This window comes from Mobula hypostoma, chromosome 14 (assembly GCF_963921235.1).
Source record: "Mobula hypostoma chromosome 14, sMobHyp1.1, whole genome shotgun sequence".
Lineage (NCBI taxonomy): Eukaryota > Metazoa > Chordata > Chondrichthyes > Myliobatiformes > Myliobatidae > Mobula > Mobula hypostoma.
Genome location: NC_086110.1, coordinates 51,035,446 through 51,050,128, shown reverse-complemented (window position 1 = coordinate 51,050,128; position 14,683 = coordinate 51,035,446). Strand labels below are relative to the sequence as shown.

Here is a 14,683-nt window from a genome sequence, read left to right as displayed (position 1 = left end):
TGGTCAAACATGACCTACCACGCACAAAGCCATGTTGACTCTCCCTAATAAGCCCCTGTCTATCCAAATGCTTGTAGATTCTGTCTCTTAGTACTCCCTCCAATAACTTACCTACTACTGACGTTAAACTCACCGGCCTATAATTTCCCGGATTACTTTTCGATCCTTTTTTAAACAACGGAACAACATGAGCCACTCTCCAATCCTCCGGCACTTCACCCGTAGACAGCGACATTTTAAATACTTCTGCCAGGGCCCCCGCAATTTCAACACTAGTCTCCTTCAAGGTCCGAGGGAACACTCTGTCAGGTCCCGGGGATTTATCCACTTTAATTTTCCTCAAGACAGCAAGCACCTCCTCCTTTTCAATCTGTACAGTTTCCATGGTCTCACTACTTGATTCCCTCAATTCCATAGATTTCATGCCAGCTTCTTTAGTAAATACAGACGCAAAAAACCTATTTAAGATCTCCCCCATTTCCTTTGGTTCCGCACAAAGCCGACCACTCTGATCTTCAAGAGGACCAATTTTATCCCTTACAATCCTCTTGCTCTTAATATACTTGTAAAAGCTCTTTGGATTATCCTTCACTTTGACTGCCAAGGCAACCTCATGTCTTCTTTTAGCCCTCCTGATTTCTTTCTTAAGTATTTTCTTGCACTTCTTATACTCCTCAAGCACCTGATTTACCCCCTGTTTCCTATACATTTCATACAACTCCCTCTTCTTCTTTATCAGAGTTGCAATATCCCTTGAGAACCAAGGTTTCTTATTCCTATTCAATTTGCCTTTAATCCTGACAGGAACATACAAACTCTGCACTCTCAAAATTTCCCCTTTGAAGGCTTCCCACCTACCAATCACATCTTTGCCAGAGAACAACCTGACCCAATCCACGCTTTTTAGATCTTTTCTCATTTCTTCAAATTTGGCCTTCTTCCAGTTCAGGACCTCAACCCTAGGACCAGATCTATCCTTGTCCATGATCAAATTGAAACTAATGGTGTTATGATCACTGGAACCAAAGTGCTCCCCTACACAGACTTCTATCACTTGCCCTAATTCGTTACCTAACAGGAGATCCAATATTGCATCCCCTCTAGTTGGTCCCTCTATATATTGATTTGGAAAACTTTCCTGAACACATTTTACAAACTCTAAACCATCTAGACCCCTAACAGTATGGGAGTCCCAATCAATGTATGGAAAATTAAAATCCCCTACCACCACAACTTTATGTTTCCTGCAGTTGCCTGCTATCTCTCTGCGGATTTGCTCTTCCAAGTCTCGTTGACTATTGGGTGGTCTGTAATACAATCCCACTAATGTGGCCATACCTTTCCTGTTTCTCAGCTCCACCCATAATGACTCAGTAGACAAGCCCTCTAATCTGTCCTGCCTGAGCACTGCTGTAATATTTTCCCTAACAAGCAATGCTACTCCCCCACCTTTCATTCCTCTGCCTCGATCACATCTGAAACATCGGAACCCTGGACAGTTAACGTACAGTTAACCTCTTGGGTTGAGACCCATCTTCTGGGAGGCTTTCTTCCATGCTTTTATCTCCCCATGTCCAAATTCTGTAATTCCAAAGCTTCCTGGATGACTTCCATTTCTCTACCTTCTATCCAAGATGTGCCCTATCTTACATCAAGCGCAGCTTATTGTTCATCTTCCTCATTGCTGGCTGACACAAACTGCTCACTCCATTTTAAGATATCATCTTTAAGTTTAAATCTAGCATAACACTTTGCAATCACCGATTAGAGCTCCATTCCCACCGCTGTCTGTAAGGAGTTTGTATGGTCTCCCTGGGTCAGCACGGGTTTCCTCCGGGTGCTCTGCTTTCCTCCCTCTGATGTATCAGTAAGGGTTAATAAGTTGTGGGCATGCTATGTTGGTGCAGGAAGCACTTGCGGGCTGCCCCCAGCACACCTTTGGATTGTGTTGGTTGTTGATGCAAATTTCACTCTGTGCTTCAATATACATGAGACAAATAAAACAAATATTTAGCTTTATCTATATTTATCATTATTTTGGCATTCCCTTCCCTATCTCAGTGCAATTCTCTTGCTTTATAATCACTGCTTTTAGTTAAAAGTTTCTGGAATGTATTTTGGTCCTCGATGATCACATTCTGGCACTCTACCCGAACTCTTGTAAATAGCAAAGACCAATGGGCTGCAAATCCACAGCTTGCAATTTTGTAAATGGAATATTTACACTGTGTCTGCCTGGGACGTTGTAAGATTAGCTACTTTATCAAAAACTGTAAATAAAGTCAACTTCATTAATGATTTTACTTACCTGGAAAATGTCACAACTCTAGATCAAGATGTCCTGTTCCTGAAAGACAACCAACTACTCCACCACAAACTATCAAGTACAAGTACTCACCAAGTTTAGCAGCAGTGGTTTTAATCCTTTCTAAGCACTGATCAGCCAACTTCAGCATTTTCTGCATTTCGGGTGTTACCAGCTCCTTCTCATCTGCAATCAGCACAGCATTTACTTTAGTAAAAACAGAAAGACCACGAGACATAGGAGCAGAATTAGGCCCATCGAGTCTGCTCCACCATTCCATCATGGCTGATTGATTATCCTTCTCAACCCAATTCTCCTGCTTTCTCCCTGCAACCTTTGATGCCTTTATGAATTAAGAACATAACAATCCCCATCTTAAATACACCCAATGACTTGCAACTGCAGCACTGAATTCCACAGATTCACCACTCTGTATAAAGAAATTCCTCCTCATTTCTGTTATAAAGGGATACTCTTTTATTCTGAGGTGGTGCTCCCCTCAGGTCCTAGACTCCCCCTCTCATTCTTCTAAATTCCAGCAAGTACAGGCTTAGAGCCATCAAGTGTTCCTCATATGTTAACCCTTTCACTTCCAGGATCACTCTTGATAGCGTCCTCTGGATGGTCCCTAATGCCAGCACATCGTTTCTTAGATCAGGGCGTAAAACTGCTCACAATACTCCAAGCGCAGTCTGACCAATCCCTTTTACAGCCTCAGCATTACAAACTTGCTTTTATATTCTATTCCTCTTGAAATGAATGCTAACGTTGCATTTGCCTTCCTTACCACCAACTCAAAGTTAACCTTTAGGGAATCCTGCACAAGGATTTCCAAGTCCCTTTGTACCTCCGATTTCTCAATTTGCTCCCCATTCAGAAAATAGCCTTTATTCCTTCTACCAAACTGCATGGCCATACACTCCCCTAACTGTACTCCAGCTGTCATCTTTACTCATTCTCCCTATCAAAGTCCTTCTACAGATTTCCTGCTTCCTCAACACTACCTGCTCCTCCACCTATCTTGTATTGCAGCAAACTGTCGACAAAGCCATCAAAACTGAAAATACTCATCAAGTAAGGTCGCATTCATGGGAACAGAAAGAGAGTTAATCATTCAGGTGGAAGATCCTTATTCAGAACTGGGAAAGAAACAAAAGAAGCTGCAAGGGAGGGTGGTGGTGGTGGTAGTGGTGGGGGTGTCTCTATTAGGGGAAGTTGGGATGACCACGCGGATAACCTATAAACAAGGTTATCTGGACAATGAGTGAAAGGAAGGACATTGATAAGAGAATATGGTGTTTGAAAAATGCAGAGCATTTTTACACCTGCCTTTCATTACCAGAGGGAATAAAGTAATACAAGCAAAGGAAAACAAACAGGCTGAACCAATATCACAGATGGATGACTCATACAGAAAGAAATCAAGTTACCTGGTTAGAGATTTAATCTTTTGGATTAGAAAGCTGCCCTTTTATGGAGGCCACATCAGAATGGGAATGGGGATTGGATTTAAAATGGTTGGTCAGCAGGATATACTGCTTGTTGCAGATGGAGCGAACATGCTCAACAAAGCAATACCCCAATCTACGTAGGGTATCACCAATACAGTAGACAACCTCGACAGATTTGCAGGTGGTGTTGCCTCACCTGAAAGGACTATTTGGAGCTCTGAATGGAGGTGAGGGAAGAGGTGAATGGGATTCTTTCCCCTTCTTTTCCAGCCCTGAGGAGGGTCTTAGCCCAAAACATTGACTATTTATCATAAACATGAGAAATTATTATTTGTTTATTGCTTTCTATAGATGCTGCCTGACCTGCCGAATTCCTGCAGCATCTTATAGGAGTTACCCTAGAACTTGGTGCTGATCTCAATTGGGAGGCAAAACCTTAACTCAAAAATATGCAGGAAATGTGTACTGTCTATAGTAAACATGTGCAGAGAAGACAACCGTACCTTTCATTTGTGCATCTTCTATTAAAGCTTGTGATATAAAGTGTATACTCTTAAGGTATTCACAATAAGCTTCCTGTCAATAAGAAAATAAAATGGATCAATAATCCATCCAGAATGGGTAAGTGAGGTAAAATAGTGTAGACCCTGGAATTCGGGACTGAAGTGAGAAAATGGTGACAGTATTAATAGTCAGCCAGTATCTGTGGAAAGAGAAACAGAGTTAATATCTCAGTTCAGTTAGCTGATGTCAGAAGTAGAAAAAACAGAAATTCTGCGCCTATAGAAAGTATTCATCCCTTTGGAAGTTTTCATGTTTTATTGTTTTACAACATTGAATCACAGTGGATTTAATTTGGCTTTTTTTTTAACTAACAGAAAAAGACTCTTTCATGTCAAAGCAATCTCAAAAAATTATAAATAAAAGCACAAAATAATTGATTGCCAAAGTATTCACCCCTTTTAATATGGCACACCAAATCATCAGTGGTGCAGCCAATTGGTTTCAGAAATCACATACAGGTTTCCCCCGCTATCTGAAAGTAGAGCGTTCCTATGAAACCTTTCGTACGTCAAAATGGCGTAAAGAGAAGAAACAATTACCATTAATTTATATGGGAGAAATTTTTGAGCATTCCCAGACCCAAAAAGTAACCTACCAAATCATACCAAATAGCACATAAAACCTAAAATAACACTAACATGTAGTAAAAGCAGGAATGATATGATAAATACACAGCCTATATAAAGTAGAAACAATGTATGCACAGTGTAGTTTCACTTATCAGAATCGGGAAGATTAAGCCAAAACCGATCTGTAGAAAAAAAATCGGCACGTACACGCATGCGCACGTCACACCTGCCCGCGCAAGGCTTCGCGGTCATGGTAGTCTTTCTCGGGGTAAACACAAGTTTAAAGTGGGCACGAGGAAATCTGCAGATGCTGGAAATTCAAGCAACACACACAAAAAATGCTGGTGAATGCAGCAGGCCAGGCAGCATCTCTAGGAAGAGGTACAGTCGACGTTTCGGGCCGAGACCCTTCGTCAGGACTAACTGAAAGAACAGATAGTAAGAGATTTGAAAGTGGGAGTGGGAGGGGGAGATCCAAAATGATAGGAGAAGACAGGAGGGGAAGGGATGGAGCCAAGAGCTGGACAGTTGATTGGCAAAAGGGATATGAGAGGATCATGGGACAGGAGGCCTAGAGAGAAAGAAAAGTGGGAGGGGGGGTAAAACCCAGAGGATGGGCAAGGGGTATAGTCAGAGGGACAGAGGGAGAAAAAGAAAAAGAATGTGTGTATATAAATAAATACGGATGGGGTACGAGGGGGAGGTGGGGCATTAGCGGAAGTTTGAGATGTCAATGTTCATGCCATCAGGTTGGAGGCTACCCAGACGGAATATAAGGTGTTGTTCCTCCAACCTGAGTGTGGCCTCATCTTTACAGTAGAGGAGGCCGTGGATAGAAATATCAAAATGGGAATGGGACGTGGAATTAAAATGTGTGGCCAATGGGAGATCCTGCTTTCTCTGGCGGGCAGAGTGTAGGTGTTCAGTGAAATGATCTCCCAGTCTGCGTCGGGTCTTGCCAATATATAGAAGGCCACATCGGGAGCACTGGACACAGTATATCACCTCAGCCGACTCTCAGGTGAAGTGTCGGCTCACCTGGAAGGACTGTCTGCGGCCCTAAAGCGGTGCTTTTTTTTATAAAAGCAAAAATCCCCTTTGGATTTCTTTTGGTTAGTGAAAACAGGTACTAATGTAGGTCTTTCGTAAAAGCGAAGTGGCGTAAAGTGAACTTTTGTAAAGTGGGGGACATCTGTACTTAGTTAAATGGAGATCAACGTGTGCAGTCAAGGTGTTTCAATTGACTGTAGTAAAAATACAACCGTATCTGAAAGGGCTAAATTCTGGTGAGTCAGTATCCTGGCAAAAAATTCACAATGAAGACAAAAGAACACTCCAAGCAACTCTGTGAAAAGGTTATTGAAAAGCACAATTCAGGAGATGGATACAAGAAAATTTCCAAGTTATTGAATATCCTTCAGAGTACAGTTAAGTCAATCATCAAAAAATGGAAAGAATATGGCACAGCTGTAAGTCTGCCTAGAGCAGGCTGTCCTCAAAAACCGAGTGACTGTGGACGAAGGGGAGTAGTGAGGGAGACCACCAAGAGACCTATGACAGCTCTGGAGGAGTTACAAGCTTCAATGGCTGAGATGGGAGAGACTGAGTGTACAACAACTGTTGTTCAGGTGCTTCATCTGTCGCAGCTTTATGGGAGAGTGGCAAAGAGAAAGCCACTGTTGAAAACACTCACAAAAATCTCAGCTAGAATTCACCAGTAGGCATGTGGGAGACTCTGAAGTCGGCTGGAAGAAGGTTCAATGGTCTGATGACACCAAAATTGAGCTTTATGGCCATCAGACTAAATGCTATGTTTGGTGAAAGCCAAACACCACACATCATCAAAAACACACCATCCCTACTGTGAAGCACGGCTGTAGCTGCATCATGCTGTGGAGATGTTTCAGTGCACCAGACCCTGGAAGGCTTGTGAAAGTAGAGGGTAAAATGAATGCAACAAAATACAGGGAAATCCTGGAGGAAAACCTAATGCAGTCTGCAAGAGAACTGCGACTTGAGAGAAGATTTGTTTTCCAGCAAGACAATGACCACAGGCATAAAGCCAAAGCTACACAGGAATGACTTAAAAACAACAAAGTTAATATCCTGGAGTGACCAAGTCAGAGTCCAGACTTCAATCCAAATGAAATTTGTGGCTGGACTTGAAGAGGACTGTTCGCGCAGAATCCCCATGCAATCTGACAGAGCTTGAGCAGTTTTGTAAAGAGTGGGGAAAAATTATAGTGTTCAGATGTGCAAAGCTGTTAGAGACTTACGTACACAGACTCAAGACTGTAATTGCTACCAAAGGTGCATCTACTAAACAGTGACCACTCAGCCAGATGATCGCTCTCTCTCTTATATGCTTTCTCATCATCATCTGAAATTCTGCGAACAATAATTGTGTTGTCGGCAAATTTATAGATATCATTTGAATTCTGCCTAGCCACACAGTCATGGGTGTAGAGAGGGTGGAGCAGTGGGCTCAGCTCACATCCTTGTGGTGCGCCAGTAGTGATTATCAATGAGGTGGAGATGTTATTTCCAATCCGCACAGACTGTTGTCTTCCAGTAAGGAAGGCGAGGATCCAGTTGCAGAGGGAAGTACAGAGGCCCAGGTTTTGGAGCTGCACAGTTTGATGAGAACTGCAGGAAAGATTGTGGTCAATTCTTACTGATAGTCAATGAACAGTAGCCTGATGTATTAGTATTATCCAGGCGATCCAAGAACACATGACAAGCCAATAAGACTGCATCCACTGTAGACCTATTGTGGAGATAGGCAAATTGCAGTGGGTCCAGGTCCTTGCTTAGGCAAGAGTTGATTCTAGCCATAATCAACCTCTCGAAGCATTTCATCACAGCAGATGCGAGCGTTACTGGACGATCGTCGTTAAGGCATCTCACCCTGCTCTTCCTGTGCACTGGTATGATTGTTGCCCTTCTGAAGCAGGTGGGAACTTCAAACTGTAGCAACGAAAGATTAAAAATGTTTTTATACACACCTGCCAGTTGGTTGGCACAGGTTTTCAGAGCCCTACCAGGTACACCATCGGGGCCTTATGAGAGATCACCCTGTTGAAAGACTTTCCGACTTTGGCCTCTGAGATAGAGATCACAGGGTCACCGGATGCTGCAGGGATTCTCATAGCTGAAGTTTTCTTTTCCCTTTCAAACCAAATCTCGAATGAGTTACTAGGTGTTTTGTCTTTGCCCCATTATCAGAACGGTTCATTTTTATACAAGACACTTCCCCCAGTAAAAATACTCACTGAATACACATAGACTCAATGACCATTTTCGACTAGGAACAAACCCTAATTACAAAACTACCCTGGTATTTAAATGTATGTTTATTTCAATAATAATTAGGCGGGAGGAGAAGATGACAGCGTGCTGCGTGTGCGCAGCTCTCCGGTGAAAAATGATGTCTTATCTGTTAAATAGGGGCCGTGGACAATTCTGATTTGATGGAGAATGGACGTGAAAGCACAGAGGAACATCTGGAGTAATTTCTGAAACGCTTGTCCACTGCTGTCGTTACTGTGTGGTCAGGAATCTTTCGGAGAGTAGGCCTCAAAATCCTCGGCCTTGCCTGCTTTTGGCAACCGAGAAGGAGGTCGAATCGTTTGGCAGAGATGCCACTCAGTACTCGGTGTCGGAGAGCTGATCAGAGCTCGAAGTTTTCGGATGACGCAGCGTCAGATTATGGTCAGCATGGCAGGGAGAGTTTTTCTTCCTTCTCCCGCCTGCGTGAGATGTGGGACATTTGAGAGACTTTGAACTTTACTGTGCTCACAGATTTTTTTCATCAAGTTATGGTATTGTTACACTGTTTGTAACTATATGTTATAATTGTGTGGTTTTGTCAGTTTTTTCAGTCTTGGTTTGTCCTGTGTTTTGTGATATCACACTGGAGGAAATAATGTATCATTTCTTAATGCATGCATTACTAAATGACAATAAAAGGGGACATGTCTTCATAATCTAATTAACTAAAATAATCCACATTCAGATTCAATTAATCACATTTTTCATTGAAACATGTGTTGTTTGCATTAACAAGGATGTGCAAGTGTCACCACACATTCCAGCACCAATTTAGCACAACCACAAAGCTCAGAACAACACAGCAACAAAAGAACAACAGCAAAACAAGCCCTCTTCATCCCTCATGCACACAGTGTTTCAACTCAGGAAGGGCTTCGGGCCTCCAACAGACAGACAACGAGCCCCAACTTCCCCAATAAGGTGGTCTGTTACTATGAGTAACATAGCTGTTATATTTATAATCAATAGAGTCATTTGCAAACCTTGTACTGGATGCAGACCACTTTTCCAATTTTTAAAAATAATTTATTTCACTGCATTTACTAACATTTTTCTCCTTGTTCTTATCATCCTAGGAGTTGAAGGATCAATACATTGTAGTATCTTTAGACAAGGTTAGATTGTGGCCACCAGACACAAGCAGGACATCTCGGTAAGCAAACATTTGAATAATGATTCCCATTCTGATGTGTTGATCCACGGGCTCCTCTTTTCCCAAGATGAGACCACCCTCAGTGTGTAGGACCAACACCTTAGATTCCATCTAGGTGGCCTCCATGATCGCATGAATATTGATTTCTCCTTCCGATGAACAACTCCCCCTCCCCCAACCTTTTTCTATTTCTCACTCTGACCTTTCACTTCCTCTCACCTGCCACCAGGTCACTTCCTCCCTTTGTCTACTCTCCTCTTCCATCATATTCTTTCTTCTCCAGTCCTTGACCCTTCCCACCTACCTGGCTTCACCTATCACCTTGCAGCTAGCCTGTGTTTTTTTTTTGCTTGCTTTTTGTTGTTGGTGCAATTTGTTCTTTTTTTGCATGTTGGGTGTTTGATGTTTTCTTTGAACGGGTTCCATGGTGTTTCTTTGTTTCTTGGCTGCCTGTGGGAAGATGAATCTCGGGGTTGTATATTGCATACACATTTTAATAACAAGTGCAACTTGAATCTATTTTACCTTTATTTCAAATAGCCACGCATTGAATTACCACCAGTGCAAAATTGATGGGGAAGATGTCCAGTGCTGGAGACAAAGCAACCACATTCTCAACAAGACTTGAGAAAAGAGATTTACAAATGTTTAACACACACAATCATTACATGTACAGAGAATCTCTGCCAGCATTTCAGGTGACAGCACAAATCGTTTTTTGCCTATTTCCTGAGAATGTGATTACCTCACAGAAAACTTTAGCCTCTAAATTATTTTTAACAATGGGTTTGTATTCAGGTTTTGCATTACAATGGAGTTACTCCATTTCATTGAAAAAACTGCCTTAGCAAATTCTTAAACATATTGTAGGATGACATTTACTTCTAAATTAAAACATTTTCTATCTGTTAATTACTTAGGAGACAGCTGATTCATAGCTCAGGTAATCGAGGTCTATTCTTTCTTCCTTCCGTCACATCTCCAACCTCCCACATCTTACTAACCATTTATTAGTATATACAGCAGAACTGGTTGCCGTAATTTTAGGTTTAAAGTGGGTGGAGGAATTTTGACCAAGTAAAGTTGCAATTTGTTCAGATTTCTTTTCAGTTTTGATGAGTCTTAAAACAGGTCATTCGAGCAGTAGGTCAGATTTACTGTTGGAAGCTCATCAAACATTATTTCACATACAAGGTGTTGGTTTAGATGTTTGCTTCTTATGGATCCCTGCACATTGAGGTGTTGAGGGGAATGAGTGGGTTGGCTGTTTAGCTAAGAAAGCTGTTAAAAGTTCAACAGTGGATATAGACCTCCCGCTTAGCAAATCAGAAGCTAAAAGGTTGGTAGGGTTAAGAATTAGGGGGTTGTGGCAAGATTTGTGTGATAATGGGCATAAGGGAAGACATCTTTACAGACACCTTTAAACTGTTGGGTTTATGGGAGAAGGGATAAAACAAGAAGGGAAGGAATTATTTTGACACGACTTAAAATTGGGCATTCCATACTTAAGTAATTCTTCCATCTTGTAGGAGAACATCATTTTGGGTTGTATACATTTTGTCAGCATTATGAAACAGTTGAACATATACCATTACTGCATATATAATTGAAAGAAATCAAATGCAGGCTTCGCTGCGTTTAGGGATTGATAGTTTCCATTTAGAAACTAAATTATGGGAATAACTTTAATTTAATTCACAGTATCATCCTTCATTACCTACAATCTAAAGGGATTTTTGGGATGATTTAACTTTCATTTAATAAAGAACTAGTTACGGTTTTATTTCCCAATTCTTTTTACCACACTCCAGTCCAGTTGGTGGCAGTAATGCACCTTTAAATTGGACTGCCAACAGCCATAAAAGGGAAGAACCTCCCACATTGTTAATCCCTCACTCCTCCACTGTCCTAAATTCTTTACACCTAATTTCTGACCCACCCATTCCAATTTAAACCTTCCCCATCACCTTTGTCCACACCACATCTTCTCTACTTTCCACCCAACCCTACACCTCCTCTGCCTCTTGCCTTCCATCCCTTACAACCACCCTACTCAGAATCAGATTTATTATCACTGACTTAAATGATGTGAAATTTGTCGTCTTGTAGGAGTAGTACAAAGTCATAAAAATTATTACCAGTTACAAAAATAGTGCAATAAAAGGAAAAAATGAGGTAGTGTTCATGGACCATTCAGAAATCCATCGGCAGAGGGTAAAAAGCCATTTATAAATTATTCAGAGAGTCTTCACTATATTCCTTACCCCACACTCTCTCCACATCTGTCCCTACAGCTCCCTTCTTTATCTCCTCTCCTCGACCCGCCCTCCCTGACACCACCGCCCCTCAATCCTTCCACCTCTTCCTCCTCCCCTTTATCCCTCCTTCTCAACTTGTCCTTCTCCCGCTCCCTCCCCTCACAGTTCCCTCTCCCTCCCCACCCACCCTCCTCCTCTCCCTCCCCACCCTACCTTCTCTCCTTACTCCACCCCTTTTCCTCCTCTTCCCTCTCCGCCTCCCTCCCCTCGATCCTCTCTCCCACTCCACTCACCGCCCGTGGAAACGAGTCCAGTTGTTATTCTGGGAGCCACTCCGACTCCGCTCGCTGACAATCTGACCCTTGCCATCTGTGATATTATTTTACCTTCCGCCGGCTCTCCGTGTCCAGTTGAATGGCGACCCGCGCCATCTTCATGGCGTTTTGCAGCGCGTTTCCTCCTGGCTCCGGTAACGCCATGTCGCTCCCACCCGGAACTTCTGTTGCAGGCCACGACGTCCACGGAAAATCTCAAGTGAAGGGATCTCATGAATCGTGGGACGCAGAATTCCAGGCACACTGCGGGGCGGTGTTGGAGTCTGCGTTCGTGCGCCATCCGGTGGCAGCTCTGCAATCTGCAGGCAGGAATCAAACCACAACCCCGTCTCACTGCTTAATCCATCTGAGTATATACCTTATACTTTATTGTCACCAAACCATTGGTACTAGAATGTACAATCATCACAGCGATATTTGATTCTGCGCTTCACACTCCTTGGATTACAAATATTAAATATTAAAAATATTAAAATAGTTAAAATTTGTAAATATTAAAAATTTAAATTATAAATCATAAATAGAAAATAGAAAAATGGGAAGTAAGGTACTGCAAACAAAAACCGAGAGGCAAGTCTGGATATTTGGAAGGCACGGCCAAGATCTGGGTCAGGATCCATTCAGTAGCCTTATCACAGTTGGAAAGAAGCTGTTCCCAAATCTGGCTGTACGAGTCTTCAGGCTCCTGAACCTTCTCCCGGAGGGAACAGGGACAAAAAGTGTGTTGGCTGGGTGGGTCGTGTCCTTAATTATCCTGGCAGCACTGCTCCGACAGTGTGCGGTGTAAAGTGAGTCCACGGACGGAAGATTGGTTTGTGTGATGTGCTGCGCCGTGTTCACGATCTTCTGCAGCTTCTTTCGGTCTTGGACAGCACAACTTCCATACCAGGTTGTGATGCACCCTAGAAGAATGCTTTCTACGGTGCATCTATAAAAATTAGTGAGGGTTTTAGGGGACAGGCCACATTTCTTTAGTTTTCGCAGGAAGTGTAGGCACTGGTGGGCCTTCTTGGCAGTGAACTCTGCTTGGTTGGACCAAGTCAGGTCATTTGTGATATTGACCCCGAGGAACTTAAAGCTTTTGACCTGTTCCACTTGTGCACCACTGATGTAAATTGGGTCATGCGGTCCACTACTCCTTCTGAAGTCAACAACCAATTCCTTCATCTTGCTGACGTTGAGGGATAGGTTATTGTCTTCGCACCATGCCACCAGGTTCTTAATTTCCTCTCTGTATTCAAACTCATCATTACCCGAGATACGGCCTGCAATTGTTGTGTCATCAGCAAACTTATATATTGAGTTTGATGGAAACTTGGCTACACAAACATAGGTGTACAGCAGGGGGCTGAGTACACAGCCTTGTGGGGCACCGGTACCGGCTCAGAGTGATTGTAGAGAAGAGCTCATCCCCTATTTTTACAGTCTGGGTCCTGTCTGTGAGGAAGTTGAAGATCCAGCTGCAGATCTGAGTGCTAAGGCCCAGATTCCGGAGCTTAGGAACCAGTTTATTTGGAATGATGGTATTAAAGGCAGAGCTGTAGATTGTACATAGCTACATCTACATTGACTGATAATATTGCGGTGAAAAGTCAAGTGAAGTAAAATACACAGTGCTGGAAATATGAAAACAAGCAGAAAGGATTGGAAACACTCAGTTTCTATTCATTCCCTTTAAGCTAGATGCATGTGCTTGAACCAAACTCCTGACGTGAACTCGGCATTAAGCAGTTTTCACCATTTCGCATCTTTTAATCTAACCCACGTGGCTATTTAGCTCATTTCAGAGTCCTAAACTTTGTTATTTTGCTACAGTTTTGCACCTCTTTGAAACTCGATCAAATTGACCGAAGGAAGCTGCAGAGGGCTGTAAATTTAGTCAGCTCCATCTTGGGTACTAGCCTACAAAGTACCCAGGACATCTTCAAGGAGCAGTGTCTCAGAAAGGCAGTGTCCATTATTAAGGACCTCCAGCACCCGGGGCATGCCCTTTACTCACTGTCACCATCGGGTAGGAGGTACAGAAGCCTGAAGGCACACACTCAGTGATTCAGGAACAGCTTCTTCCCCTCTGCCATCCAACTGCTAAATGGACATTGAACCTTTGAACACTACCTCACTTTTTTAATATATATCATTACTGTTTTTGCACGATTTTAATCTATTCAATATACATATACTGTAATTGATTTACTTACTTATTTATTTTTTTCTTCTATATTATGTATTGCATTGAACTGCTCATGCTAGGTTAACAAATTTCACGACACATACCCGTGATAATAAACTTGATTCTGAGAAAATTCTTAAGGTAGATATGACACAGCACACACAAAATGCTGGAGAAACTTTTGGGGTCTGGCAGCACCTATGGAGAGGAATAAACAGTTGACATTTCTCCCCAAGACCCTTCATCAGGAACGTGTTGTGTTTGTTATTGAGGGAGTGTGCAGAGAGACACCCAGAAGCCAGCATGCAGGGTGTTCAAATGAACTTTATTGATAACATTGCTTGTACGGTCGGTGAATTACTCCCATGTGCGTGCGGCTAACCGAGTGGCATAGGACTAACCCATTAACTGCCACAACATCTCCCTTTATTACAAAAACTAGTTATCTACTTCTTGTCTCTTGAACTGCATTGAAATTATAGTTGCTGAAATTGCATGATTCAGTTCACTTCATCCATAGTATGTAATTCATACTCCTTGCGTAACCA

General features: G+C 42.5%; 1 protein-coding gene across 5 annotated transcripts in view; it reads right to left on the bottom strand.

Annotated features, from left to right (window-relative positions):
• Positions 1 to 12,240, bottom strand: part of vps9d1 (VPS9 domain containing 1) — an 88,012-nt gene extending 75,772 nt beyond the window's left edge. For 3 of the 5 annotated variants that reach the window (XR_010020322.1, XR_010020323.1, XM_063067113.1), the window contains exons 1-3: positions 12,017 to 12,240; positions 4,260 to 4,332; positions 2,399 to 2,491 (exon numbers count right to left, since the gene is read on the bottom strand). Coding sequence is in view for 3 of the 5 variants with exons in the window: in XM_063067113.1 (XP_062923183.1) it covers positions 2,399 to 2,491; positions 4,260 to 4,332; positions 12,017 to 12,109 (259 nt within the window). In the remaining 2 variants the exon portion in view is untranslated. Of the gene's footprint in view, positions 1 to 2,398; positions 2,492 to 4,259; positions 4,333 to 11,636; positions 11,678 to 11,923 lie in introns of those variants that run through there. The other 2 variants (XM_063067115.1, XM_063067114.1) reach the window with 2 other exon arrangements.
• Between the last annotated feature and the right edge of the window lie 2,443 nt (positions 12,241 to 14,683).